This window comes from Fonsecaea multimorphosa (genome assembly GCF_000836435.1).
Source record: "Fonsecaea multimorphosa CBS 102226 unplaced genomic scaffold supercont1.13, whole genome shotgun sequence".
Lineage (NCBI taxonomy): Eukaryota > Fungi > Ascomycota > Eurotiomycetes > Chaetothyriales > Herpotrichiellaceae > Fonsecaea > Fonsecaea multimorphosa.
In genome coordinates this window covers 533,999-558,858 of record NW_015971647.1, presented here as the reverse complement: position 1 = coordinate 558,858, position 24,860 = coordinate 533,999, and the positions used below count along the sequence as shown (strand labels likewise).

The 24,860-nt window shown below is 53.4% G+C and overlaps 10 protein-coding genes across 10 annotated transcripts; 2 read left to right on the top strand and 8 right to left on the bottom strand.

Annotated features, from left to right (window-relative positions):
• Positions 1-192: 192 nt before the first annotated feature.
• Positions 193-1,449, bottom strand: Z520_06908 (uncharacterized protein; the record flags this gene model as incomplete). The annotated part of the gene is made up of 6 exons (XM_016777408.1): positions 193-293; positions 361-497; positions 567-591; positions 667-715; positions 805-1,049; positions 1,137-1,449. 6 exons carry the CDS (start codon positions 1,447-1,449, stop codon positions 193-195), a joined length of 870 nt encoding a protein of 289 aa, XP_016631579.1.
• A 1,051-nt stretch (positions 1,450-2,500) lies between these two features.
• Z520_06907 (uncharacterized protein) lies at positions 2,501-6,043 on the bottom strand (the record flags this gene model as incomplete). The annotated part of the gene is made up of 2 exons (XM_016777407.1): positions 2,501-2,740; positions 2,876-6,043. The coding sequence occupies 2 exons, from the start codon at positions 6,041-6,043 to the stop codon at positions 2,501-2,503; spliced, it is 3,408 nt and encodes a 1,135-aa protein (XP_016631578.1).
• A 711-nt stretch (positions 6,044-6,754) lies between these two features.
• Z520_06906 (uncharacterized protein) lies at positions 6,755-7,621 on the bottom strand (the record flags this gene model as incomplete). The annotated part of the gene is made up of 3 exons (XM_016777406.1): positions 6,755-7,263; positions 7,337-7,518; positions 7,584-7,621. The coding sequence occupies 3 exons, from the start codon at positions 7,619-7,621 to the stop codon at positions 6,755-6,757; spliced, it is 729 nt and encodes a 242-aa protein (XP_016631577.1).
• A 636-nt stretch (positions 7,622-8,257) lies between these two features.
• Positions 8,258-9,010, bottom strand: Z520_06905 (uncharacterized protein; the record flags this gene model as incomplete). The annotated part of the gene is made up of 2 exons (XM_016777405.1): positions 8,258-8,866; positions 8,966-9,010. The coding sequence occupies 2 exons, from the start codon at positions 9,008-9,010 to the stop codon at positions 8,258-8,260; spliced, it is 654 nt and encodes a 217-aa protein (XP_016631576.1).
• Positions 9,011-9,703: 693 nt separating this feature from the next.
• On the top strand, positions 9,704-10,017 carry Z520_06904 (uncharacterized protein; the record flags this gene model as incomplete). The annotated part of the gene is made up of 2 exons (XM_016777404.1): positions 9,704-9,708; positions 9,762-10,017. 2 exons carry the CDS (start codon positions 9,704-9,706, stop codon positions 10,015-10,017), a joined length of 261 nt encoding a protein of 86 aa, XP_016631575.1.
• A 762-nt stretch (positions 10,018-10,779) lies between these two features.
• On the bottom strand, positions 10,780-13,684 carry Z520_06903 (uncharacterized protein; the record flags this gene model as incomplete). Its single annotated transcript, XM_016777403.1, has 2 exons — positions 10,780-12,846; positions 12,899-13,684. 2 exons carry the CDS (start codon positions 13,682-13,684, stop codon positions 10,780-10,782), a joined length of 2,853 nt encoding a protein of 950 aa, XP_016631574.1.
• A 2,177-nt stretch (positions 13,685-15,861) lies between these two features.
• Positions 15,862-17,262, bottom strand: Z520_06902 (uncharacterized protein; the record flags this gene model as incomplete). The annotated part of the gene is made up of 1 exon (XM_016777402.1): positions 15,862-17,262. The coding sequence occupies one exon, from the start codon at positions 17,260-17,262 to the stop codon at positions 15,862-15,864; it is 1,401 nt and encodes a 466-aa protein (XP_016631573.1).
• A 289-nt stretch (positions 17,263-17,551) lies between these two features.
• On the top strand, positions 17,552-20,062 carry Z520_06901 (uncharacterized protein; the record flags this gene model as incomplete). The annotated part of the gene is made up of 1 exon (XM_016777401.1): positions 17,552-20,062. One exon carries the CDS (start codon positions 17,552-17,554, stop codon positions 20,060-20,062), a length of 2,511 nt encoding a protein of 836 aa, XP_016631572.1.
• A 465-nt stretch (positions 20,063-20,527) lies between these two features.
• Positions 20,528-22,708, bottom strand: Z520_06900 (uncharacterized protein; the record flags this gene model as incomplete). The annotated part of the gene is made up of 7 exons (XM_016777400.1): positions 20,528-21,263; positions 21,337-21,446; positions 21,516-21,750; positions 21,827-21,969; positions 22,021-22,122; positions 22,201-22,255; positions 22,314-22,708. The coding sequence occupies 7 exons, from the start codon at positions 22,706-22,708 to the stop codon at positions 20,528-20,530; spliced, it is 1,776 nt and encodes a 591-aa protein (XP_016631571.1).
• A 746-nt stretch (positions 22,709-23,454) lies between these two features.
• Positions 23,455-24,753, bottom strand: Z520_06899 (uncharacterized protein; the record flags this gene model as incomplete). The annotated part of the gene is made up of 1 exon (XM_016777399.1): positions 23,455-24,753. The coding sequence occupies one exon, from the start codon at positions 24,751-24,753 to the stop codon at positions 23,455-23,457; it is 1,299 nt and encodes a 432-aa protein (XP_016631570.1).
• Positions 24,754-24,860: the final 107 nt, after the last annotated feature.

Sequence of the window (24,860 nt, the reverse complement as noted above, 5' to 3'; positions counted from 1 at the left end):
CCATCGTCTCTTCGCTGAGACAATCACAAACAGCTGCCAATGCTCTCATGCCCTGGAGAACCCATGGCGTCTACTGCCTACTGCCTCCTGCCTGAGGCCCAGATCATTCCCATGACCACCATCCAAGCATATCCCAGATGAGCCCGCAGATATAGATCCACCGGGGCCATGATTTCGCAGAACGGACGTGGCCTACAGCTTTGCACCAGTAGTTCCCAAAAACGCGTCGTGAAGAGCTGGAATGCCCAGTCCTACAGCGGCCGTGGCGCCAGCGTCAACGGGAAGAATGACACCTGGTAGGTAAGGGGTTCCCGTCAGTGCCGTTGCCTTCAATCTGAGCCGATATTATAGAACTCTCACCGGTGAGCCATCGCGCACAATCCGAAGCCAGGAACCGCACCGCGGCGCCGACGTCCCACCCGCTCCCCTCTGTACGGAGGATGCTGCGCGAGGCGCGTGCCTTGCGTTCTGCGTCGGACATGCCGCCCTTAACGCCACTGCGCAATGTCAGATGGGTCTTGACTCTTTTGGATCGTCACCCCAGAGAGGTGAGAGGATCCACTTACTACATCATGGGAGTATAGACCATTCCTGGAGATTTTGCATTCGTGTCAATCAGACTGCAAATCCAAGCTTGGTTATTTATGTATGGGCGATGTAACTCACCTGGACAGACGCAGTTCACTCTGACGCGGTCCTTGCCGTGGTGTGTTGCCTATAGGTAATCAATTGTCAGCCGATATTTTACCTGCTTTTGCAAATGTCGCGGTAGACGCTGTTGTTGTCTGGATTCTCCAAACCTACCATCGCACGGGTCATGTTGACGACGGATCCCTTGGAGGTGGGATAGAAGATGGCTGGGTGGCCACCGCGCAGCCCGGCCACGCTGGCGAGGTTGACGATCGCGCCCGCGCACTGGCCCTGGTTCTTGCGCATCTCGGGAATCGCGTACTTGGCCATCATGATCATGCTGCCGACGTTGACTTCCATGGCCTTGTAAAAGGCTTGCAGGTCGACTTCGGTCGCGGTCCCCTTGGGGCCCGTGATGCCTGCATATGAGAAAAAAAGGGGAAGTCAAAACACACACACACACACACAAAATAACAAAGGAATGTACCTCCGAGTGAACAACCTACCGACATTATTCACCAGAATGTCCAGCCGCCCATACTTCTCCACAGCGAGTGCCACGACCTTCCGGCAGTCGTCCTCCTTGGTCACGTCCGCGGCCACGGCGACACCAGCGCCGGTCCCGGCCGCTGCTTGGATCATCTCGACGGTCCTCTGCGCCAGACCGTGCTGCAAGTCCACACACACCACGCTGCACCCATCCTGAGCGAGCAGAAGAGCGGCGGCGCGTCCGTTCCCAATCCCGTCCCCAAAGGCCCCGGCGCCGGTAACGATGGCGACTTTGCCGTGCAGGAATCGCTCGGGCGGCGGGTGAGACATGGTGTTAGGATAACAGTAGATTTCCCCCCTTCCTTTGATCAATGCCCACAAGGGACTTTTATTCAAAGTATTAAGGTATCTATTTTGTAGATGTCGAGTTGAAGCCGTCCCAAGAAAGATGTATAGTATATCACTCGGAGGAAGGGTTCGTCGGTACTTAGGAGTTTATTCAAGTAGCAAAAGCTTCCAGTTGGCCGGTGGGTAATACAAACAACCTCTTCTAGACTTTTGTCTGGCAATCTTCCTCTCCCTGCATGAATTGTTGACCGGTGTTCGTATTGAAGACACCAAATATGTCCTCCTAGAGGCATTCTTCGTGGGGGAAAGACCATGCCCCATAGCCGGAATTTCGGTAATGTTGTTGGAGATGGCGGACAAATTTCCTGCGGGGTCGGTCGGTGCGGCGGCGCGCTTTGTGTATGTACCAACCGGAAGATATATATGTATTCCCTAGACATACATATACGTCGTATACATTAATAGACGGTGCTTGTCTACGAAAAGCCTGGGACGAGAAGCCCCCGATTGCCATCCGACCCTTTTACTACATACCTCTAAGGCCTGATGTCCTTCAGTCTCTTCGGAGCAAGGGGGGCAGGCGCCCCAAAGTAATCTAAAGAACCTTCCTTCTATCTGATGGATTGTGCGATGCGCTTTTTCCTTCCGGCAAAGTAATTACTTCGCTCTCTCTTAATTTCCCTCATGGATGCCATCCGCTAGTGATAAAGTCAAACAAATTCTCTCCCTTTAGGATATCGTTGGCTTGGATTATCTGCATCGCGAGAACACCTAGGTCAGGTACCGTTTACATACAAACCATCTTGCCAATGTCATTACCCGTTGCTGCCCTGAGCTGCGTGACTGACGATAACCCTCTCAGGGTCCCCCCTTTTTCCCAATCGAAATCCAGGGCAAGAATGGCATATGGCATGTCGAATGTCTGGACCATTTCTATCTCTGTAGTGTAACCTCTCACGCTTCGAAGCCATCATATCTGGTGGTCCCGGCCGACATAGTTGCAACACCGGCATAATTGGGCCATCCTCCCGTGTCAGTCTTCATTTGCTTCGATAATCTCGTAACCTTCACTTCCCCCAATGTCGTCCGAACCTTGATCCTCTTCTTCTCCATCCTCACCATCATCCTCGTCCCCATCTTCTTCTTCCTCCTCCTCCTCCTCCTCGTCCTCATCCTCGCCATCAACGCGTTTCAAACCGTAGTCATCCTGGAAGTAGTTCAGATCGCGGATCTCGGGAGAAAAACCCGCGTCTTTCAAGCCACCCGCGATTCCCTGTCGTCACATAGATATGGTCAGCTCATCTGGTCCCAGGAAATATGGACGGTCGACATCTCCCCCACGAAGAGGGAGGCCACGGAGGAAGTCGACCCAAGCACAAGCTCAACAGCAAGGATTGAGAACACTTACTTCTTTCAACCCGGGTGCGCACGTCACCACAATGTCCGCCTTGTGAGGTACAAAGACATTGAAAACCACTTTCTCCAGCGCATCCTTGATATCCTGCACACTGACGTCTCTCACTCGTTTCAACATCCGTTTCATATGGTCGTCGGGCAGACGCTGCATCACGCTTCGAATAAAACTCATCGCCGCAGCACTTGCCAGTGTTGCTTGCTCATTTGCAAACATCACCACGATGGAGCTGATGGCTCCTTCCAACATGAGCGGGTCGAAGTCGACTGCTCCCGTCATGTAGTCCGAAACGATCTTTCGGGATGCTTCGAATGCCTTGTACGCGTCGGGAGAACGGTAAACGTCTAGGTGGATAAACCCAGATTCGACGTCGAAACCCATATTGGTCCCATAAGCTAATCCGGTGCCTCGCACAGCGACCCAGAGCGGTCCCTCAACGGCGTTCATATATGCCAGGGCGACCATTATGGCCGGCAGCTGCGAGTCGTCGTACGAAGTCGGTCCACGCGCCACGGCGAATGCGAAGGACGAATCGATCGTGGGCATGGGAACGACGTACGCTAGTTTCCCTGGGTTCTTGCCAGCTTCGCTGAGTCGATCGATGCGGCGGCCGATGGGATTCATCTCGTCTGTCGGTTCCACCTTCTCCAGGAAGGGTTTCCAGGTGCTCACGGGCTTGGGAGTCTTTTCCAAATCAGTGATGACCAGGATCCGATAGTTTTCGAAGCGACAAAGTAGACTGCGTAGTCGTTCCAGCTGACTCACCACTCGCTCTGGATCAACCTTGAGCAAGTGCCTGATTCGCTTCAGATAAAGCGCCTTGACCAAGATAGTTCTTGCACGGGTTATTGACTTGGGAGCCAAATGCGTCATAAAGTGGACCGTCATCATCATGTCATCCCCGCTGCGCTTCGCATCGGGCACGTCTGCAAGAAGACGACTGTTGACAGCCTTGAGCCGCTCCACATCAAAAATGGAGTTGTAGAGTAATTCGATCAACCACTTAACGGCCACTCCGTACCGTTCCCTCTCCACCTGGAAACTTACTCGAATGCCCTCGACGTTGCCCAGATTGTTCGCTGCATCAATCGAATAGCCTACAGTATCCCGCTCGAGCTCGACCACCACTTGCTGGAAATCAATAATCTCGTCACCACGCTTGATTGGGAGGCTGAAAAAGGCTTCCATGTAGACAGCCAGAAGGGGTCGCAGGTCGTCAGGAAGAGTCTCGGTAGAGATGATCAGGTGGACTCGGGTGAAGTTGGTGGGGATGTGTTGGAAATTGAGAAAGAGTGGCACATCTTTTGCATCCTCATCAATGATTTTCTGGAACCTGTTATCTCGCCGCCCGAGATCCAACGCCCGGCCTGCTCGAGCGCCAGCGATTGTCACAAAATGGATCGAATCTGTCAAGGGCACTTTGAATTTCCCTAGCAAATCCCTTGGAATTTCGCGGTCGTTCTCGGCCTTTGCAGCGTCCAACTTTTCTTGCATTCTCTTCAGTCCCTCTGGCCCTAATCTGGCTTTCTGCTCTTCGATTCGATTGGCTTCGTCTGTCTTTAACTTCTCTGATAAGCGTGCAGAAGGAACACCCAGGATCGACACATGAGGCGCGTCGGAAACGTATTTCCTGATGAAGGCTTTCCACTGGTCTTCCGTCCAGCTTGCAAGAGTCTCGGTATAATGTTTCAATGATTTCACAACTTCCAAGGTCGACCCATCTCTCTTTCCGTACAAGTAGTCGGAGATGATGAAATCTGCAAACGCCGTGGCGGATCCCTCGGCATTGTACTTGCTGGTTCTCACCACACGGTCGATGCAGTCCTTCATGAAAACCATATCCAGAGGTTTTCCCATGGCCTCGTTCAACACCTCAAAGAAGCGTTTCTCAACCTCTTCCAACCGCTTAGTCTCGACGCTGGACATGGAAAATTGGATCTCCGTTCGCGGGCGGCTGTCGAGCTGGTAGAAGATCCCGCTTGCCAACTGCTCCTTTTCCACGAGGACATGGTCAAGCAGTGCGGCCGAAGAGCCCGCAAGGTAGTTGAGGGCAACATTAAGGGCCCCTAGTTCCAAAGCATCGGCGCAGTTGGGGCCCAAAAACCGGATGTCGATCTCACCGAAAGATTCGTCCTCTTCGGGAAACTCGACTCTCAACAGAGTCGTTTGATTCAAAGCGGGAGTCGGGTTGGATTCGATCCACGGTCGTTTGAAGGGGGCGTCTGGACTTGGGATATCGGGTAGGATCGAGGTTTCGAATTCGTCGAGGATGGCCAGCAACTCGTCATGGTTCGCTTCTCCAAAGATAGCAACACAGAGATTCTTGGGCTGATACATCTCTCGGTGGAATTCTCGAATGCGGTCGGCGGTAAGGACACGGAGCTGTTCCAGCATCCCGCCTGTCTCGTAGCGATAGCCGACCCCTTCGGGATAAAGGATCCGCTTGGATTGCAGCTCGATCAGTTCCGACGCCATGTTCTGCACGCCCTGCATCTCCGAGTAGACGACACCCGCGTCATTGCCACTTCCATCAATGTGATGCACTTCTGTCGTACAACCTGCATCTGTCAACGTTGGGAGAATTACGTGTTCCAGGTAGACCGGTAGAATCTGAGCAAAGCCTGCCCAGCCGGCGGTTTCTAGTGTGTATGCGGTGTGATCAGTCGCTGTCCACGCGTTGGTACCTGCATATGCGCGTGTGGCGAGTTTGTCCAAGAAGCCTTTGTACTTGTAGTTCTTGGAACCCATGAAGCACAGATGCTCTAACGTATGGGGTGCCCCCGAGTCATCGTGGATCTCGGTGGCGAGGACGAAGAAGCCATGCAACTTGGGGCCTTCCTGGTCCACCACAATGACTCGCATTCCAGTGCGCTCCGACTCATACTGGGTGATGGTGCAAGGGCAGTAATCCGGGTCGATTTTTTGGCGTTGTCGAAAGCGGGGCTTTGCCCTGATTGAGACCATGCTAGCGGACGAGGGGATCTTGATGAGGGCCTGATCCAGAAGATGTGAGATGTGCTGCTGAAATCCCCACGTCAAATTAGCCTCGTGGTCTCTGCCGTTGAGCAGCAGCGAGAAGACGTAGTCGAGCGTGATCGGAAACCAAATCGCCAGAAGACAAACAAGTAGGGAGGTGAGAAAGATGGTAAGCTTCGCGCGCATGGACTCCAAGTAACCCTTAGGCACCAGACATTGTCTCAAGCAGAGCGGTCAGCGAGGCTGGCAAAGAACCAGGCTTCGAATCAACAATAACAGTCCCTCGCTTATCATCAACTCACCGGCCGTTCGCTGTGCTGTTTGTTCCTCGTGTCTCTCTTGATCAATCCACTGTGCAATGTTCGACTGGACGGTGAGTGCTAGAAACTAATGAAAACGAGGGAGCACAACCCGCGAAGTCGATGAAGCCAGTCCAATGAATATATGATGGGTTTGACGGTGAAGGCAGCAAACGACCCTCGTGTTTCGTCTAACATTCGCTTGATTTGAGTTTGGACGGCCTCGCTAAAGGGACTAACGGACAAAAAGGCCAGGCGAACGGGGGACTCACAGTGTCTGGTGGGAGTCAGCAGTTTTTGTCTCGTCACCCTTTTCCCTCTTTGGTCGTAGAAGACTCGAGCCTTGGCATATGACGCCAAGCCATATTCAGATATAAATTGCAGTCTGGCAGAGTTATGTATCCTCTTCCCTTCTTCGACTGAATTTATCTACTATACTTGCTTGCGGGAGAGACAGAAAAGACGCTGGATGAGGAATTGAAAGTTGTAGTCGGAAAGTGCCTAGATTCCTATTGTTGCTAACGCTAGCCCCCCGCATCAGGGACAGAGGGCACTGTGGGAAAATGCTCCCGCAAACCACTCACAACACTTCACGAGCTCAAGCAACCTCCCCTCGCGCTATGAAGCCTTTCAGCTCCATCTCCTGGCCAAACATGGTCAACTTGAACGGCCGTGCAATGACTGCATGCTCAAAGTTCTTGGCCATGCCGGCGCCTTCGAAGTACTTACGCATATCCTCTTCTGTGAACCCGTGCTTGGAGATGGTTTGCAGGACTTTGGTCGCTTGCTCGGGCAAGTCTGCGCGCAACTCAGGCCTCTCGTCTGAAAAGACCCTGTCAAAGACCACACACACCCCTCCCGGTCGCAACGTCTTGGATAGTCTACACAGAAGTGCTTCCGGGTTGGCGACGTGGTGGAGTGCCATGCAGACGACTGCAACGTCGAAGTCGGAGAGCGCTGGATCCGTGGACTGCGGCTCTGCCAGCAGATCCAACTGGAGTGCGTGGGCTTTGGCATAAGAAAACCCTTGTCCTTGAGCCCATTTGTTGTACTCGGCGACCATGTTGTCGGACAAGTCGACGCCTACTGTTTCGTCGACATAGGGAGCTAGGGCCTGTTGCCTCAAGCCGGGTTCTATCAGCCATGTCTGTTCCCTCTGTCTTGACTGGAGATGGAATACGTGCCTTGGAGACTGTCCCAGAGCCACAGGCGTAGTCCAGTAGCTTGATTGGCCCCGTATCATTCTTCGAAGCCTTGTCGTCGCCCAGCTTGCCACTGATCCATGATCTCCTGTCCCTCAACTCCTCAATGACGCTCTGTATGAGAGGTTCCCAGTCGTTCAGGTGACTGGAAGCAACCTGACTGGAAAAACCGAGACTTAGCCAAACTTCCCACGGTTCGATAAGTCCAGCAAGAGACAACCATACTCGAAATGCTCGCGGTTACGAGCTGTGATATCACTCATTTTCTTTCCTTGTGGAAGGCTGGTGCGAGATAAGAGCAAGTTTCAGGACTTAGCTGGGAGTGTGCCTGATTCCGTTGAATTTTACTTGACGCCGGCATACAGTCGACTCACATGGAGGCGGAGGTTCAAAGATATATATGGTGATTGCCATCATGCTGAGCCATGAAGGAACGGAGCCCCTCGCAGAGTTTTGTCAAGTAGGTAAAAATTGAGGACCATAAATGTCGCCGCGAACACCAATACGCGTTAACGATATGGACTTTACCAGGCAGGCTCAGAAAAGCGCATACTGCAGCATATTCGAGCGTGTCAAAGATGTATTCTTCCTGCCGATGTTGACAGTTTGGTATAGTACCGGAGACTTTCGAAGCGGAGACATTTCGAAACCGTCCGAGTTGCTTTGGTGGACAGAGCGCTAGCGAAAGTGGCTGGGACGGTGACCATGGATGTCCCGAACGGAGTCTCATCAACTAATGCCGAAGCGTGCTCACTGGTGGTTAGATAGCGACCTGTACTATCCGAAGGTTTGGCCAGTCGTCGTCGACAATCCTATTTGAGATATCAACATGTGGCCTATGGCTCCTACGAACTACAACCTTGGAGTGGTCGACTTCGTCACCTTAGGTGTTGCTAGCACTACAAATGTCCCGCCAATCCTGCCAATGATCCAAAGGCGGCTCTTGGATCGCCCTTGTATCTCTTTTCGGCAACCTGCCAGTTTGTCACATCCCAGATCTTGTTGAGGTATTCCTTCTTGTTGTTGAAATACTGCAGGTAGTACGCATGCTCCCACATGTCGACGCCCAGCACAATCCCCTTTCCTCCCTTGGGCAAATCCTGATCCTTGCTCGTCGTCAACTCCAGAGCTTTGGTTTGCGGATCCTGGACCAGCCATTGCCAGCCAGAGCCTTGTATTGCCAAAGCAGAGGACTCGAAGGCTGCCTTGAAGGCGTCCAAGCTACCCCACCGCTTTGTGATGGCGTCGCTGAGGGTAGGAGCTACGGCGGGGAGGTTGTTGAGCCCACTCGAAGCGGGGGCAAGTGACTCCCAGAAGAGGGTGTGGTTGATGTGTCCGCCAGCATTGAAGTTGATGGCGGCTTGGAGCTCGAGTTGTTTCACCAGGTTGTTGGAAGAGGCGGCTTCCGCTTGTGCACCCAGGGCTGCATTCAAGTTGGTGATGTAGGTTCTGTGGTGCCTGTTGTAATGGAGATCCATTATTTGCCCTGATATCGAAGGCTCGAGCGCCTATGGGAGAGAAGGTCAGGTCAGCGCACCGTTGCGGACCGAAAATGGCATCGGTCGAGGTAGCCGGGTGCGAAGCGGCTACAGCTGCCGAGCACTTACATCGAGGCTGTACGGAAGTTGAGGTAGCTCGTAAGTCACAGGCATCCTGCTCAAACAAGGCTGTGATAGCTAGACTCTCTACTTCTTAGCGGCGTTCTGACCGGATGTTCTTAGGAGATTTCGGGCTTAGCCAACGTGGAAACTCGAAAGTGCGAGGGAAGGAGAAAGTGGAAGGCCAGGTACTTTGATCCTTATAAACGAGCAGATAATACCCTTGTTGCCAATGGCATCATGCAGCCAGGATTTTTATCCCAATGCAGCTGGTATGAATTTGCTCACCTGCTGGTGGAACCAATCTGAGCAGGTTTCGGCACACAGGTGCGTCTAGTCCACTGAGGACCTTAAAATCCGTGAATCGCTCAAAAAAGGAAACAGACACCAGATCATAAGCAAGGCTCCAAAAAGCGATCGCTCCATGAATGTGCTGGGCTTGCGTTGGGATCAAACCTTTACAAGAGTTGATCTGACCCGGTCAAATATAGCGAAGCCATGTGTTACCAGACTAAACCCCGGCATGCCCCTGCGGGAGACCTTGTCGCCATTCTGCACCGTACCTGCGACGACAATCGTATCCAAACTGGTAGAAACACATGCTGGTGCCGTTTGTTGCTCAGTAAATCGCGTCAAAGTGAGATACTGGGAGAGCTAAGGTGCGAGGAACCTAGCCATGCCAAAAAGTTCCACGGCCAGAAGGTCAATGTGACTGTTTGGTAAGGCACTCCATCCTGTCCTCGGCTCATGCGGTTTGTGCTGAGATGCTGCCTCCACCTGCCAGCTGTAGCTAACGTCTCGCCAGGACGTACGCAAATGAGCACTTCCAATCGGCGCCCGTTCAGAGATCTTCCAATCCTGTCTTTGTACGCTTTGCGTTGATAGCCGGGGCAGGTCCTACTGTTGTCAGCCCCGATTCTCGTGATTCCAACCACACTCATGGGCTTGATCGTCGAGATTTTGACCTGACGGTCGACGAGCGAGGCATCGTTGGCAGGGAGGTCGATGTCGCAAACGAGCAAGGCCAAGTCCTAGGAAGAGGCATCATTGGTTGGAATTGAAGGTACAACAATGCCACAATGCAAAGGCGCCGGTAGCATGTCCTCCTGACGCAGTCGAAATATGAGATGGTGATTCAATGAGAATTGTCGTTCGCTTCGCGCCATCGAAATGAGGACTTTGCAGCTCTGCACCAAGACCCTCGGGCGATTCTCCGACAAGCGATTCGACATTTTGACTTGTCTCCCGCGCTTTGCTGGGGATAGGTTCAAAGGGACCCAGTCTCTCGATATTTCGGTGCTGCACGATGCGCGTCTTGACCCCCTTGATCTCTTCGACAACCGTGCCTGGCATGAGGTACGATTACATCCAGGATCTAGACGCTGGGAACCTGGAAGTTTTCCACTGTGGCTGGCAAGGGCCACGCTACACTGGAACAGGGCTAGGCTAGCTTGTCCACTGGGTGGCTTCGAGTTGACCATCATAGTTGACCATCATATCGTTGGTGTTGAGCATAGACTCACACGACAGGTGGCATCCACAAACAGACGCTTTTCAGGACAGTTGAGGTTGTGATTATTTTACAAATATGCAGGTCTTGCGTATAATATGTCTCTGGAAGTTCCACCTCGCCCTCTCTATACATCCAACGTGGAGCTCATTTACTCTCACCCTGTATACCATTACCCAAAATAACTTTTTCTTAAATCTCGCCAAAATGCTGTGATATGCTTTCCGTCTCCGTTTTCCCAAACATTGCAGTCGCCCCCATCATTTTGTATGAACGCCTCTGTTGGACATTGAAAATGATGAATGCGGGTTCATTACGAGGCGTTGGCGTATAACTCCGAGAGCGGATTCTGCCCTTTTCGGAGTGCCCAAGTCTTTTGCTTCTTATCTTTCTTCATCTTCATCTCGGCCCAACCTTGCTCGTCGTCCTCATCGTCCTGGGTTGCCAACGGGGATCGGCGGCCGAGTGTGTTCACGGAAGGCTTAGTGGCGTGCGTGGACGATCGGCGTGCTTGGTCCATTGACGACCAAGGTCGCATAGTGGTCGATGTAAACGTCGACGCTCGATGATGAGTAGACATCACGTCTGGCTCCGCAGCGGTCGAGACAGGCCTGTATCTCGAAGCCAGGCCGATGTTGCTACGCTCAGAGGGTGCGATGGACGGTGCATAGTTCCCATTGACATTGATGGACGGCAATTGCGGTGGTTGGCTATTCCAAGGAGCCATGCTTGGGTTGAGAGTACTCATGGTCCGCTGATTGGCTTGGAGTGTCGGGGGATTCTGCATCGCCAGTGACTGAGGTCTTCCAAATGCAGGGTTCTGTGGACCTGGAGGAGGTAAGTTTTGCGGCGCATTCATCGGCCCAGCCATCATGTTCGACATTTGCTGCATCCATTGCATCTGCATCTGCATCATTTGCGTCATCTGCTGGGACATTTGGATCTGCGCTTGGTCCCCGGGACTTAGCATCGGGCCCATCCCAGGCATACCAGGCATTCCTGGCATCCCTGGCACTCCCATAGGCGGATATGCCATTGAGGACAGAGTCCCAGTGGTCTGCGATCGCACCATCCCAGGATGGGGGCCCAAGGGAGGCAACTCGTAGTTGCCAGCCGGGTTTGGACTACCCCGTCGGGCAGCTCTGGCGCGTTCTTCTCCAGCAATAACGCCGACAAGTCCTGCAGGGTGGATGGGATGGGCTGTTGCAGGACCAGCTCCTTGTGGAGGAGCGGTAGGGTGAAGAGCCAGAGCTTCACGATTTGAAGGGTTGACAATGCTGGCTCCATAGTAGGGGTCGGGAGGCAGTTGTCGAGCAAAGACGGGCAAGTTACCACCTTTAGGAGCTTGGCTGATCACAGACGGAGACCCCTGGTTCTGGCTGACACTTCGCAAGTTGGAGTTCGAAGGGGAATTGGCAAGGCGTGTAGGCGGCCTGTTCTTGTTCGGGAACCCATGTGCCGCAAGAATTCCAAGAGGTACATCCTCATCTTCTTCCTCCTCTTCTCCGCTACTCTTACCAGACTGCTTAGAGTCCATGGTCATTCGTGATAAGCGATTATTGAGATCCGTTGATGAGCTATTGTCGCCCGTGCGAAGAACACCCAGACTGCTCATTGACCGACTGGGTGGTGTTTCGCCCGTTACCTTCATCATCTGTTGCCGGTACACAGCGAGGTGGGCTTCTTGCTTCCGACGTTGCTTTGCTGCCTGCCGACCACGTTCAATCTCATCATCGTCGTCGTCTCCGGAATTATCGCTCGCCTCGGAACCACTGTCATCAGATAAAGCACCAAGCCGTCGGTCCATCTCCTTTTGTTCCTTATATCGTTCCCACTGAGCGGGCGTCATGACTTTATTCGTGGCAACCGGCTTAACTGGTGCCGGCTTGCTCTCCTGATACATGTTGGCAAGCTGGGCATCCGCAGCAATAATGGGGTCAAACGTGGCGCTGTGTGTCGAGCTCGGAGAAAACCCTCCAGGGCCGTCCCTAGCAGAGTTTGCCAAGGGTATACTGCTGTCCGCAGACCTGGTGTGCATTATCGGAGAGGGCTGGAGTTCGTCCTCTTTGGTAAGAGATGGTGGGCCTCCGGGGCCTCTTGCAGAGATTGTAGATTCTGACATCGACCCGTACCTTCCTGGGCGTGAGATAGCCTCCCCGGCCTTTAGGGGACTTCCTTGAGTGATTGTCTTGGACGGACTTGGAGACCGCATCAAGTGATCATTGGAATCGTGAGAAGCCCATGAATAGGGAGAGGATTCGACGACTTGCGAGCGATCGGTAGAGATGGGCTTTGGAGGAGGAGCTCGGTTGACACGGAGGGGACTAGCGCCTGGATAAGAGGTCGGAGGATACTGTGTAGGAGGAGAAGAGTTCGAAGCCTTTGAAACATCAGCATGAAATATTGTGAGAAGTCGCGGAGCTTTCTCTTACCTCTTGGTGTATAAGCCGGCTCGGGACCGCGTCGGAACTAGACCCGATATGGTCAAACATGTTTCCGAACTCATCCAATTCGGAACTCTCCAGTGAGAGATCGGTATCAAAGAGTCTGGGAGGCGTGGCCGTGCTTGCGGTGCTTGACGTGACGGCCCTGTTTCTGGTAGTGTCCATCAGTGGGGGTAAAGCACCGACTGGTGAGGTGGGTGATCCTCGACTGCCTTTCACGACGCCAAAGGAAAACGTTCTGGCTGGGCTGCGCAGGAAGCCAGGCCTTGTCGAAGCGGGCGGCGGCGCGGGAATGTCGTTAATAGGTCTTGATCCAGCGCCTCCTTGGACGTTTTTGTCCGATCTTGTATCAATGGAAGAGGGATTCGTCGACGAAGTACTGAGACGGGCAGAGGATGCCGCACTATCATTAGGGGCTGTCGAGTGGGAACGTTCAGTGCCACCACTTCCCCTAGACAGTCTTGTCAGTGCCGTGCCACTCATATGATCGAGCTGGATTGTGTTCTCCGCGTACCGGTTGCTTGCATCAGGGCGGCCCACCGCAAATAAATCCACCTCCTCATGGTCATACTGATCTTTTGGCGGCGGCAGTAGTCCTCCTCCGCCCACAGATGCCATCTTCAAATGTCTGCCGCCATCGAACGATTTTCCTTTGCTTGCTGGCCTCTCCAGAACTCGGAAGGAGGAAACTTCGCCGGGAGGGTTGCGCACCTCGTCCAAGGCATGGCCTGAAGATTTCCGTCGTTGAAATCCCTTGGGCAGCTTGATTGGCATGAAGGTGGCTTCGGCGGAACGCGACGGTACCCGAATGGGAACTATTCAAGGATAAGGTGTCTGACAGGATGGTTCGAGTTGTTCGGTCCGCAAACAAGAGGAAAAGAGGTTTAGCTGTGCAAGACTAGAGACGAAACCATGGAAAGCAGTTGGACAGTGAACGGTAGCCTGCATACAGATTGTGGTCAGCATCCAATGCCGGGTGGCCTCGAAGGATAGTATTAACGGATGCCCTACAACAATGTTTTGTTTTTGGACTTCCCCCAAACTTCTCTCGTCAGCAGACGGTGATAAAACTAATCGCTGCAAAAAGTCTGGACTGATGTGCCGTCACGGGGAAAATGATGGATGTGGCTGGACCAAGCGTTTATGTCAGATGGTTGAGTTGATAGATTTATTTTGGTACTTGTATTAGCGAGAGAATGCCCGCAGGGGGGTGGTGGTCGTGGTTGTAGGGCAACCCCGGGGGGACCTGAGACGGCAATCGTCAAGCGAAATGTGGACAGAGAGGAGCGACAGAAACCGCGATTGAGATATCCCAAAACCGGAGGAAATGAGCTGGTGCGAAGGATGCTGATGGCGTACTGACGTGAAGGAGAGTGAAGAAATGTGAACAGGATTGAATCATGGACAGACAACAAGCGAGCGATCAGTTTGGTGCAGGCGCAGGTTGCAGGTTGCAGGTTGGTCACTGCAGATGCAGGTTCACGCGCAGGTGGTCATACATACCGCAGCAGGTAGCGAGTTGGGGAGTGGGCGTGGATGGATGAATGGCATTTAGCGGGCTGGAGGCACCTAGCCATCTGGGAGCGAGGGACAGCGGTCCAGGCTACTACCTACTAGGTACCTATTGCTACTAGCTTACCAGGCACCTACGAATACCTAACCTAGTAACAAGAGTGGTTCAGGTACCCAGGGGTGGTGACCCAAGGCCCCAAGCCCACCAGCCTCGAAAAAGGTGAGGCCAGTAAGACACGACGGGGGATGGTAGGGCCAGGAAGACCCTGGGATGGGCCAGCCCCCGTATATTTGGTATTTCGTCTTTTTGGGACCATCGGACACTTGGGCAGCGTGCTCACCGGCCGGCCCATGAAATTTTTAGGTGTCCATCTCTCTCCACTGGTACCACTCTCGTCCAAAACCACCCCAATAATAATCATCGCAACCAAGGCAAGCTTAAATAAAAAGGCTCCAGTTGACCTAACTTGTGCTCGCATAGCCCACTCATCCTCCCAAGGCTAAGTCGGTACGAGTATTATTGAAATGATATTGTATTGGAGTTGATTTATCGAATGACTGGTTCGTTGATTGATTGATTGATTGATTGATGATGCTGCCAGCTTCCTCTCCCCTTACTTAGTACTCTCTGTCGACTCGGTACCCCCCTACTCCTTTTTTCCTTTTTCACTAGGTAATAGCACCGCCGTCTCCTCGCCTCCTCCATCTCCATCCACATTGCTTGTGACTGTCACTCGGAGTCTGTGATCGGCGGCCTCTCCCGCTAAACTCAGTCTATCGAATTCCTCACACTCCGGATCTCTTGTGATGTGGCTAGACCTCTAGCCTCATGTTGCTGCATGCAACACCACGTTGACCTGCCACTTTTGTACGCTTTTCGGCCTCTTCATCTCCGCCTCTCCGAGATCTTCGACATGCACGTGTTGCTTCTTTCCCCAGCTACAGCCAATGCCTGACGCTGGAGTCCATCTTGACCGCCCGGTCATTTCCCATAGTATACGTAAGTCCCCAGTCGTGGCCTGCTGTGCTAACCTTGTCCGCTTCTCGAAGTCCGCTAGGTTCCTGAGGTACTTGCGTCTTTCGGCGTCTCTTAGCGCCAGCCTCTTCTGCATTGTGCTCTTTCACCGCATTGCGTCCACTGCCCGCATTGAGGAGAAACCTTGTTCTCGGATAATATGCACAAAGAGGAAAAGGTCATGGTCTTGCCGAACAAGACGGGGTGTAGCTTGAGCCAGGTGAGCCAATTTCGAAACAGCATCCTGGTCTGTCCGCATGTGGCTTGCGTAGCTTGACCACCTCCGCAAAAAGAATTGACATGTTGACGGGTCAACCTCTCCGTGGCCAAACTGAGAGCTCTGCTCATGTCAAATCAAGGGTGTGACTGATGGTGACCCTTCTCCTGTCACTCGTGGCGGGGAGATTGTCCCTGGAGCACACCCTCAAGTCTGGCTGTCACTACGGTTGATCTGTACAGCTTTGTCTTCACCTGCGCTGAGGATGCCAACCTCGCTGTGCCAACACACTCCGAAAACTTTGACACCATCGCCCGACGCAGGACTGGCAGCACCATTGAGGCTCGCTCTTGGCAAGGTATAGAGACTTTGCCCGACAGCACCCTCCTTTTCCTGCTTGGTGCTTCGGACATCCCAAACCCTACAAGTTCCATCATGGCTGCCACTGACAATGGTGTAGTCGTTGGTAGGATCTGGGGCTAGGCTGACGACTGAATTCTTATGACCCTTTAAGGTTATGGCCGTGACTGTTGCGGCGGAAGTCCGTGGATCCACCAGCTTGACCACGCGGCTGACGGAGCCTGCTGCGATGAGATGAAGGGAGGGCATATGGTCAATGCAGAGCAATGCGCTTGAGGTGGTTCGAGTGTCAACCAGCGAAGCGGTGACTAAATCCCAGGTGCGCACGGTTTGGTCCCAAGATGTCGAATAGCCCACCGTGGGATCGTGGAGATCGAACATGGCCCCAGAGACTGGTCCTGTGTGCTGCTGCATCAGCGCGAGGGGCCCCCGCTGTGACACCGACACCTCGCTGTTCAGTTTCCTCCTCTTGCCATCCTTGGTCCTTGTCTTCGGGACCAGAGCCTCGGGTGCGGCGGGTGCGTCTGATTTTCTCGTGGACCACAGCCCAACAGAGTGGTCGGAGGAGGCAGATAGTATTCGGGAGGAGGCAGCATGGGGGCACACTGAATCTACCGAGGATTTGTGCCCATAGAGCTCGATTTGAGGCGAGAGGTTGGCTGAAAACCCGTCCTGATCCTCCGAGTATTTCCACAATCTTAAAGTGCGGTCAAACCCCCCTGAGACTGCTTGAGTTGGAGATATGAACTTTGCAGACTTGATGAAAGACCCATGTCCACCTCTCGCGACGCCTGGAGACGTCGCGAGAATCTGGGAGGAAGAATTCCATACTCTTAACAGGCCATCGTAGCTAGCGGAGAGAATTCTTGGAGAGGTGGTCGACAAGACGTCAACGTCGCTGACCCAATCATCGTGTTCAAATGATGCCACATATTGAGGCGGAATGCGTGCACGGACGTATTCGATTGAGAGGGTTGTCTCTGAAGAGATACCGTTGCTCGTGAGGTACTCGTCTAGCGTAGTACGAAGATATGTGCCGTTGATGATGAATTCCAAAGGGATCGTCTTCTCGGTTTCAAGGAGGCTGTTGACGAGGGTAGAGAGTGTCAGACGGCGGAAAGAGGTAGGAACGAGAATGGGAGCGAGGTCCTCGACAGCGAGCTCTGTGTCTCGCGTGGTTAGCCTCACCCGTACCTGCGCTTGACTTTGCGCGGCACCAGCACCGCCTGAACCCGGCAATTCAGCCATGGTCGATTCGCTTATCTTCCTGCTCAGGGAAGGGCGATGCGTATCTGGCTGCTGATAACGAGGCGCTCAGAAAGACGTTTCGTGAAATATGGGAAGCGAAAGAAACAATTTTACTCCGCAATATTTTGCGGAGTGGAAAAATTTCCGGCGGGGCATAGAGACCAAAATGGGCAACGGGGATCGTCTTCGGTTGTTCGCAGGTGATTGACGTTGTTGTCACTGTTTGCTTTGAGATCCGGCACCAGACTTACGCGACTGCTTCCGCTACCAATATATTCCGTGCTGAGACATGTCTAATGAATCGGATGCAGCCATCTCCCTGTGCGATGCCATCGTCCATGGCAGTGTCCCGCAGTCGGAACAACTCCTGACCTCTGATCTGTCCTCTTCGACCATCTCGGCGCTCCTTGCCCAAATATCCCAGACGCGGCGTGAGATTAGTGATGAAATCAGAGAAAAGAGTAGGGATGAGGCTGGATCGGTGGATCAATGGATCTCCCGGGCAAAGAAGGTTCAGGAGGACATCGCCCGCTGTAAACTCGAGTCCAAACGCATTGTGGAGGAGCACCAACAACTGCAAGCTTTGAGAGACCAGGCAACAGACTATCAACGCAAAGTCGAACTTCTCGACACGGAGATCGACTTCACCGAGACCCTGAGACAAGAGCTGGAGGATGTATCACTGAAGACGAAGGCATTGAGAGAAGTCGAGGAGTGTTTGGCCAAGGATGACCCGTGTGGAGCTGCCTCAAAGTTGCAGGAGCTGGATAAAAGCCCTGCAAGCAAATTCAGGTCCAGGACAACGAATATTGTTCGAGATCTAAAAGACGAATTACGCCTCAAGACTCGGCTACAGCTGGAAACAAAGCTGAATGCTCAGATTCTCATTCGGAGAGAGCCGCGGAGAGCAAACCTTGAGATTCTCCCCAATGAGCCTGGGTCCAACACATTCAATTTTGATGCCATACTTCAAGCTCTTACCGACCTGGGTGATGCGCAAGGTTCTGTCGAACCTTTGACGGACAGGCTTCGGACAGTGCTGGTCCAGCCCCTTCGACGCACTGCCCGATCGAAGCTCTCGACATACCAGGTGGAGCAACATTCCTTGAACATCGAGTTAAGCACAACTCTGCCGTCCATAGACTTGGTCCTTGATTTTGTCCTTGATATTATAAACTTTCTGCAAACTTCTCTGCCGAAGATGATACAGGGTGCTGCAGTTACCGCCATCCTTCCGGACCTGATGAGTGTTCTGGTGTCGGACTGGCTGGTCCCCGAGCTACCAATAGACCTCGCCATGCTGGATGGTCTCGATAAGCTGCAACAAAGGGTGACTGTAATTCTGGACAAATTGAAATCATTACAGTGGACTGGGCAAGCCCAGCTTCAAGACTGGATGGATGACATTCAGCGTACTTGGTTGAACAAGCGCAAGGCAGCTACACTGGACGCCGTGCGGAAAGCATTTGCTTCTGCAAAGGGTCATCTCAGACAGGTCGAGAGAGTGGAAAAACAGGTCATGTCGACAGCCACAGAAGAGCCCAAAGCTGGCGACAATGAATCCAATGACTGGGACACTAGCTGGGACGAAGATATCAAGGACAAATCATCGACAGGAGAAGCTCCAACGGAAGGCGACGGTACAGAGGACGAAGACACGAGTGGTTGGGGGTTTGACGAGGAAGAAAACAGCGCAGAGAAAGAAGACAAACAGAATGGCCACGCCGCATCTCATGACGAGGATGATGCAGGAGAGGCCTGGGGCTGGGATGATGAGAATCAAGAGAAGAGATCGGAGCAGGCAGTCAAGGACGCTCCCACCGAGACGAATGGTGCACGAGGGCCCCGGGAGACCGAGCATGAGGTCACCTTGACTGAAGTCTACAGCATCAGCGAGATTCCGGACCATCTCGTTGAAATCATAGGCAGGGATTTCTCGGATGCTCAAGCTATCGAAGAGACCAAACACAAGAATCTTGAACCTGCAACAGCATCAAAAGGACTCCTGGCCCTGCCGACACTGGCTCTGGCTATGTTCCGCGCGACGGCACCCAGTTATTATGGTGCGTCCTCGTCTCTAACCGACATCCACCGCTACAACGACTCCCTCTACATTGCCGAGCGACTTCGTGACATGACCATCCCAGCGGGGATGCCGCACATCGACGCCGACATCAAAGCCATGGAGAAATTCGCCAAAATGGCATACTCGAAAGAGATGGAGACCCAGCGAATTATCGTTTGGGACTTGCTGGAAGGAGCCCAAGGGTTCACGCTGTGCACCCAGTTCCCCTACTCCCAGGAGATCGAGAACGCCGTCTCTTCAGTCGTCGATCGCATCCGCACGCTGCACACGGACTGGAAACCCATCCTCTCGACATCGGCGTTGATGCAAAGCATCGGCTCGCTGGTCACCATGGTCATCACCAAAGTGATCTCCTCGATTGAAGAGATGGACGACATCTCCGAACCCGAGTCCCGGAGACTCACGGCCTTCTGCCAACAGATCGCCAGTCTAGAAGACCTCTTCCTCTCGACCCCTCCGGCCGGAGATCCCGAGCAGCCTCAAGACCCTATCCCCATGGTGGCCGTGTACGTCTCCAACTGGCTGCGTTTCCAGTACCTGATCAACATCCTGGAGAGCTCGCTCGTCGACATCAAGTACCTGTGGACCGAGGGCGAGCTGAGCCTGGAGTTCAGTGCCGACGAAGTGGTCGATCTGATCAAGGCGCTCTTCGCCGAGAGCCCGCATCGCAGGAGCGCCATTGCGGCCATCAGAGGCTCGCGGCTGTCCAGGTAAGGCGGAGCCTACACAAGTAAACACAAGCGTACAGAAGAGCGGGAGACTCCCTAGGGAAGGAAAGCGGGCTAATGAATCGTTGAATACACGCTATGTATGCTACTGCTGCTGTACAGCGTTAAGCCAGATGATCCTAAAGGACGGAAGTACAGAATAATACTCGATTAAGCAATTTTTTCTCTCTTCAACAGCCGGCTTGCGAGCTACTCCAGGCTACTTGTAACAGAATCTTGACACGGTGTATGAAACTTTGTCTTTTAGTCTTATTTTTTTTTCCTCTCCCGAACACAAACGCGCTCGCTGGAGGTGACATGAATATATGTACACAACATATCCTCATAAAAGACCCTCAGTTTAGATCCCGAACGCAGAGAGGCATATCATATCCGAAACATATCGAGCAAAAGTTCACCTAAGCAAATTACCATCCCGAATCCAACGAGGGGGGGAAGAAAAAAGGGAATCTCAGCAGAGAAACTTGTACAGTTTCTTCCACCGGGGCCATCTCTTCCGATCCGCTCTCTCCTCCTGCACCAGCGAGCGGACATTAAATTCCCTCTTGCCCGTGAACAAGTCCATATCCCTTGCCCTCAGGATCTTCGTCTTCATGTAGATCTTGTATCCGATATACATGAGCGCGACGACGGGGAAGGCCAGGTATGCCTGAAAAAAGTTGACCACCCTGTCACTAACGGACATTTGCTGGTATCCCACGGGAGCGAAACCGGTCCAGAACTGCGCGATCAACACGAGCATGTTGAACGTGAGGCCGACCCAGGAGCCCACGATGCCTACGGGGGAGCGGAATGCGAGTTCGTCGAGGGAGTGGCCTTGGAGGGTCCAGGCGTGCCGGAAGCGGATGTGGGCCAGGCAGATGGAGGACCATGTGAAAATGGACGAAAGGCCCGACAGCGCGAGCATCCAGTTGAATGCGTCTTGCTGTTTTTGCGTCGCGGCCAGGTAGGCCAGGAGGCCGAGCACCGAGGCGACGATGATGGCGTAAAGGGGACGGCCTTTGCGGTCGATATACGCCAGAAAGGCGGGGGCTTGACATTGTTCGGCCAACGCGGCGAGGGTGCGCGAGGAGCCGTAGATGGAGGAATTGCCGACCGAGAGGACCGAGACCATGATGACGACGTTCATCACGGACGGGAGGACTTCGATGCCGGCGTTTTGGATCGAAATGACGAATGGGGATGCCCTGCAGCTTAAGGTTAGGAAAAGAGAGGCCAGTGCAGGAGCGTTAAGGGGGGCCACAGGATCTGTTAACTGACTTTGCATCGGCGCTGTTTTTCCCATTGAGCAGACGAGGATCCGTGTATGGTACGAGCGTGCCTACGAGAAGCAAGCTGACAACATAGAAGAGCGTCACGCGCCAGAATACCTGTTGGTCTTCAAGTCAGATACCTATTCTCACGGATACACTCCCACCCACCAAGGAGACTAGACTCACCTGTTTGATAGCAGTAGGTAACGCTTTCCTTGGGTTTTCGGTCTCTGCGGCAGCTAAACCGACCAGCTCGGTTCCCGCGAAAGCAAATGCTGCTGTTACAAAAGTGCTGCACAGGCCCTTGAAGCCGTTGTGGAATGCTCCTGGATGGTGCCACAGGCGGAAGCCCATGTAGCTGGCATCGGGTCTTCCATGGCTGTCGATGCCGCCCATGACATTGATAAGAATTCCCAGAATACTTTTTTTGGGCAGCAGGAAGTCAGCTGTGTTCCCCACCCTGTTATGCGTGAAGTAGAGATGGAATAGCAGCTCACATGTATCCAATCACAGCTGTAACCTTGACGATGGCAAAGACAAATTCTGCTTCCCCGTATCCTTTCACACCAAAGAAGTTGATCAGAACAATCAGCACCAGAAATATTGTGACCCAGGCGGCGTTAAGAGAAACATTTTGAACCTGCTCGTCTCCGTCAACCAAATATCGATCGCCGCCCGGCATGACCCATACCCAGTAATCCACGGTAATTGAGGCGCTCACAATCTCCAGGGGTAACACCGTCAACCAGTTGAGGGCATAGTTCCAGCCCATGGCGAAACCCCAGGCCGGGTCCTGGGAAAAAGGAGGGAGGCGTCAGTTCTCCGAACATGGGCTGTAAGATGCAGTGGAAGGAGGATCCCTCTTTCTTACCAGAAATCTCGTCGAGTACGAAGCGAATGAACCAGCGACGGGGAACAGCACCGCACTGTGGGGGATGAATTGTCAGCATCGGGAACTCATGGGAGTCAGTGGGAAGACCTTACAGTTCTCCCAGTGCCTGTACAGTGCAATATAACATGCATCCCGTCAAAGCAAACGATAACAATAATGAGGCCGGCCCGCCATAAGCCAGCGCTCTCCCACTGCCCACGAAAAGACCTGTGCCGATACTCCCGCCTATTGCGATCATTTGTAGATGGCGTCCCTTCAGCCGCCTCAGCAAGGGTGACAGTGCCGTTGCCTGAGCGGCCGCTTCAGCGTCATAGCCCTTCCCATCGGCAGCACTGAAGGAGGCAGACCGCGTGACACTGGCATTGGGATCTCGCCTGAAGGACTCGGCGAGCCGGTGTGAGAGTTTGCGCCGCACACCACCCATGTCGCCCTCATAGGCCGAAGGGTTTGACGACGACTCAGGACTCCATGTCTTTTTGTCCTCCATCTTGTCACTGCTCATCCATCCGTTCAGCGCGAGAGAGCCGGCGGGCCTGGGTCGGAATGAAGGGAACGCTGCGGCTTGAGTCCTGGCTCCAGGTCTAGGGCATCTTGATGGAAGTGAATATGGAGGGAGTCGGTCTCGTTATCTATAGTCGCATGGAGTACTGGTATCTCGTGTTCAAAGGGAACTCCGTTTGAGGACAGGGAGCCAAGTGGTCTGCGGTGAGAACAGGAGCGCATCCTGCTCGCGAAATGAGTGGCGATGCTGGGATTTGGATGTCACCTCGGCCAATCGTCTGGGTTTAGGAACAAAGCCACAAGATAAGGCTTTGCTGAGGTGAGGGACCCAAGGGAGGCCCAAGGGACCCCACCTACAACGCTTGTTCTCGATAAGACTCAAAACAGGCGTATACCGTGTATAGAATAGACCTACTCTCAGCAATACAAGTACAGCGGCTATCTAGACCATGTGTGGTAGCAACTCGGCCCTATACAATATTAAGCATCACACATTTGTAGCCCTCCTCCCCCTTCGTTAAGTCGTGAATGGCCAGCAAGACAGCCATCGGGAGACATTTCGTCTGTTCATGGGCCTAAGAACTGTTCTCCTGCAGCTCAAGCCAGTGTCGATGAGGCGACAAGTCATGATTCTGTCATCCGCATCTTTGCTCGTTTGGAACATTGCCATCTAACAGCAGTTTACGTGGTCTAGCCTTCGTGAGAATGACCAAGGCTGTCTCGTGTCGCAGATCAAGTTGGATCTTTCCCGTCATTGGGGTTACCTATACTTGACGACGTGGACTCGCCCTGTTCCTGAGCCCGTGCATCTGCAGATGATGATGACCCAACAGATGATATAGGATCTGGTTCTCGTTCCGATACCTCCAGCCTCGTAGGCGTATGACCTCTCGTCTCGTCCATGTCGTCAGGTTTGAGTTCGGCATTGGCGATGTTTTTAACGTCAGGCGAACTCAACCCCCTGTGAAGAGCCAAGCGCTGTGCGGCCTCGCGTTTTTGTCTAATTTCCAACTCTTCCTCTTGCGCCACTTGCTCTTCTTCCCGCCGAAGATCCATCAGACTTGGAGGCTCAGGTTGCTCCTCGACGACGTCAGAAGACAGTGTCGCCAGATTCTTCTGAGAATCGGACCTCTGGGTACTTTTGGCACTGGGACTTCTTAACGATTTCGAGGAAACGGTGCGGGTCGAATTGCGAGACACTCCGGGCCGCTTGCCTCCTGATGTCTTTGTTTTCCCACTGCTTTGGTCTTCAGCCAAGCCTTGGTTAGTATTGCGTCGACTGAGCATGACGGCAAATTCATCGTCGAGCGGCTGCGCATCCTCGTCCTCGTCGCTCATGATCAGGTCGCCTCGCGAGCTTAGGGAATTAGTGGTTGACCTCGAAGCGGCAGTATCGCTTCGCTGACGTCCGTGGCTCTTTCGCCACGTACCACTGTCTTCGTCTGCCTCCTCTATTAATGGCTGGACCTCGGCATCTCGCACTCGGGTACCGCCTGGATTTTCCTGCAAGTCTGCTGCCGAAGGCTTGTACCGTAATTTCCTGGAGCCAATTCTCCATGGGAGGCGCTCGAGAAACCCCAGGTATGACGAGCTTGGTATGATGGTGGGATCCTGATCCGGATCTTGCTGTAGCCCCGAGGATTTCCGTCGCCCTCTAGAGCCATAGCTCATCCGCCTTTGTTTTCGTGGCTGGAGAGATCGCGAACCATGACCGGCGAGTAAACTGTCCAGCTCATCGTTGTTCCAGCCCAAGGAACTGTCACCAATCGCCTCGTCGTCATCCCACGCATTGTAGAAGTCAAAGTTGTATTCAGCTCTGCCACGCGACCGGCCCCTCCTTCGTCGGATATTATCGTCTCTGTTGGGGAAACAAGGCGCAGTGCACGCGTAGATGCAGGATTTGACGCTTTCGAGGCAGGGGTCAACATAACGTTGGGCGAAGGTGTAGATGTTCTCTTGGGCCGCTTGATTGGCAGATTCGAAGTTGTGGGAGATATTGTGGAGGGTTTGGCGGAATTCGGGGTTGTTCATCTTGACGGCTGGTGAGGCTCAGGTGAACAGACATTCACAGCGCAGGGCAGGGAGGCGGCGTGGGAACGCAATGGTTGGGCATAGAACAGGCGCGCTGTATCGGTGCG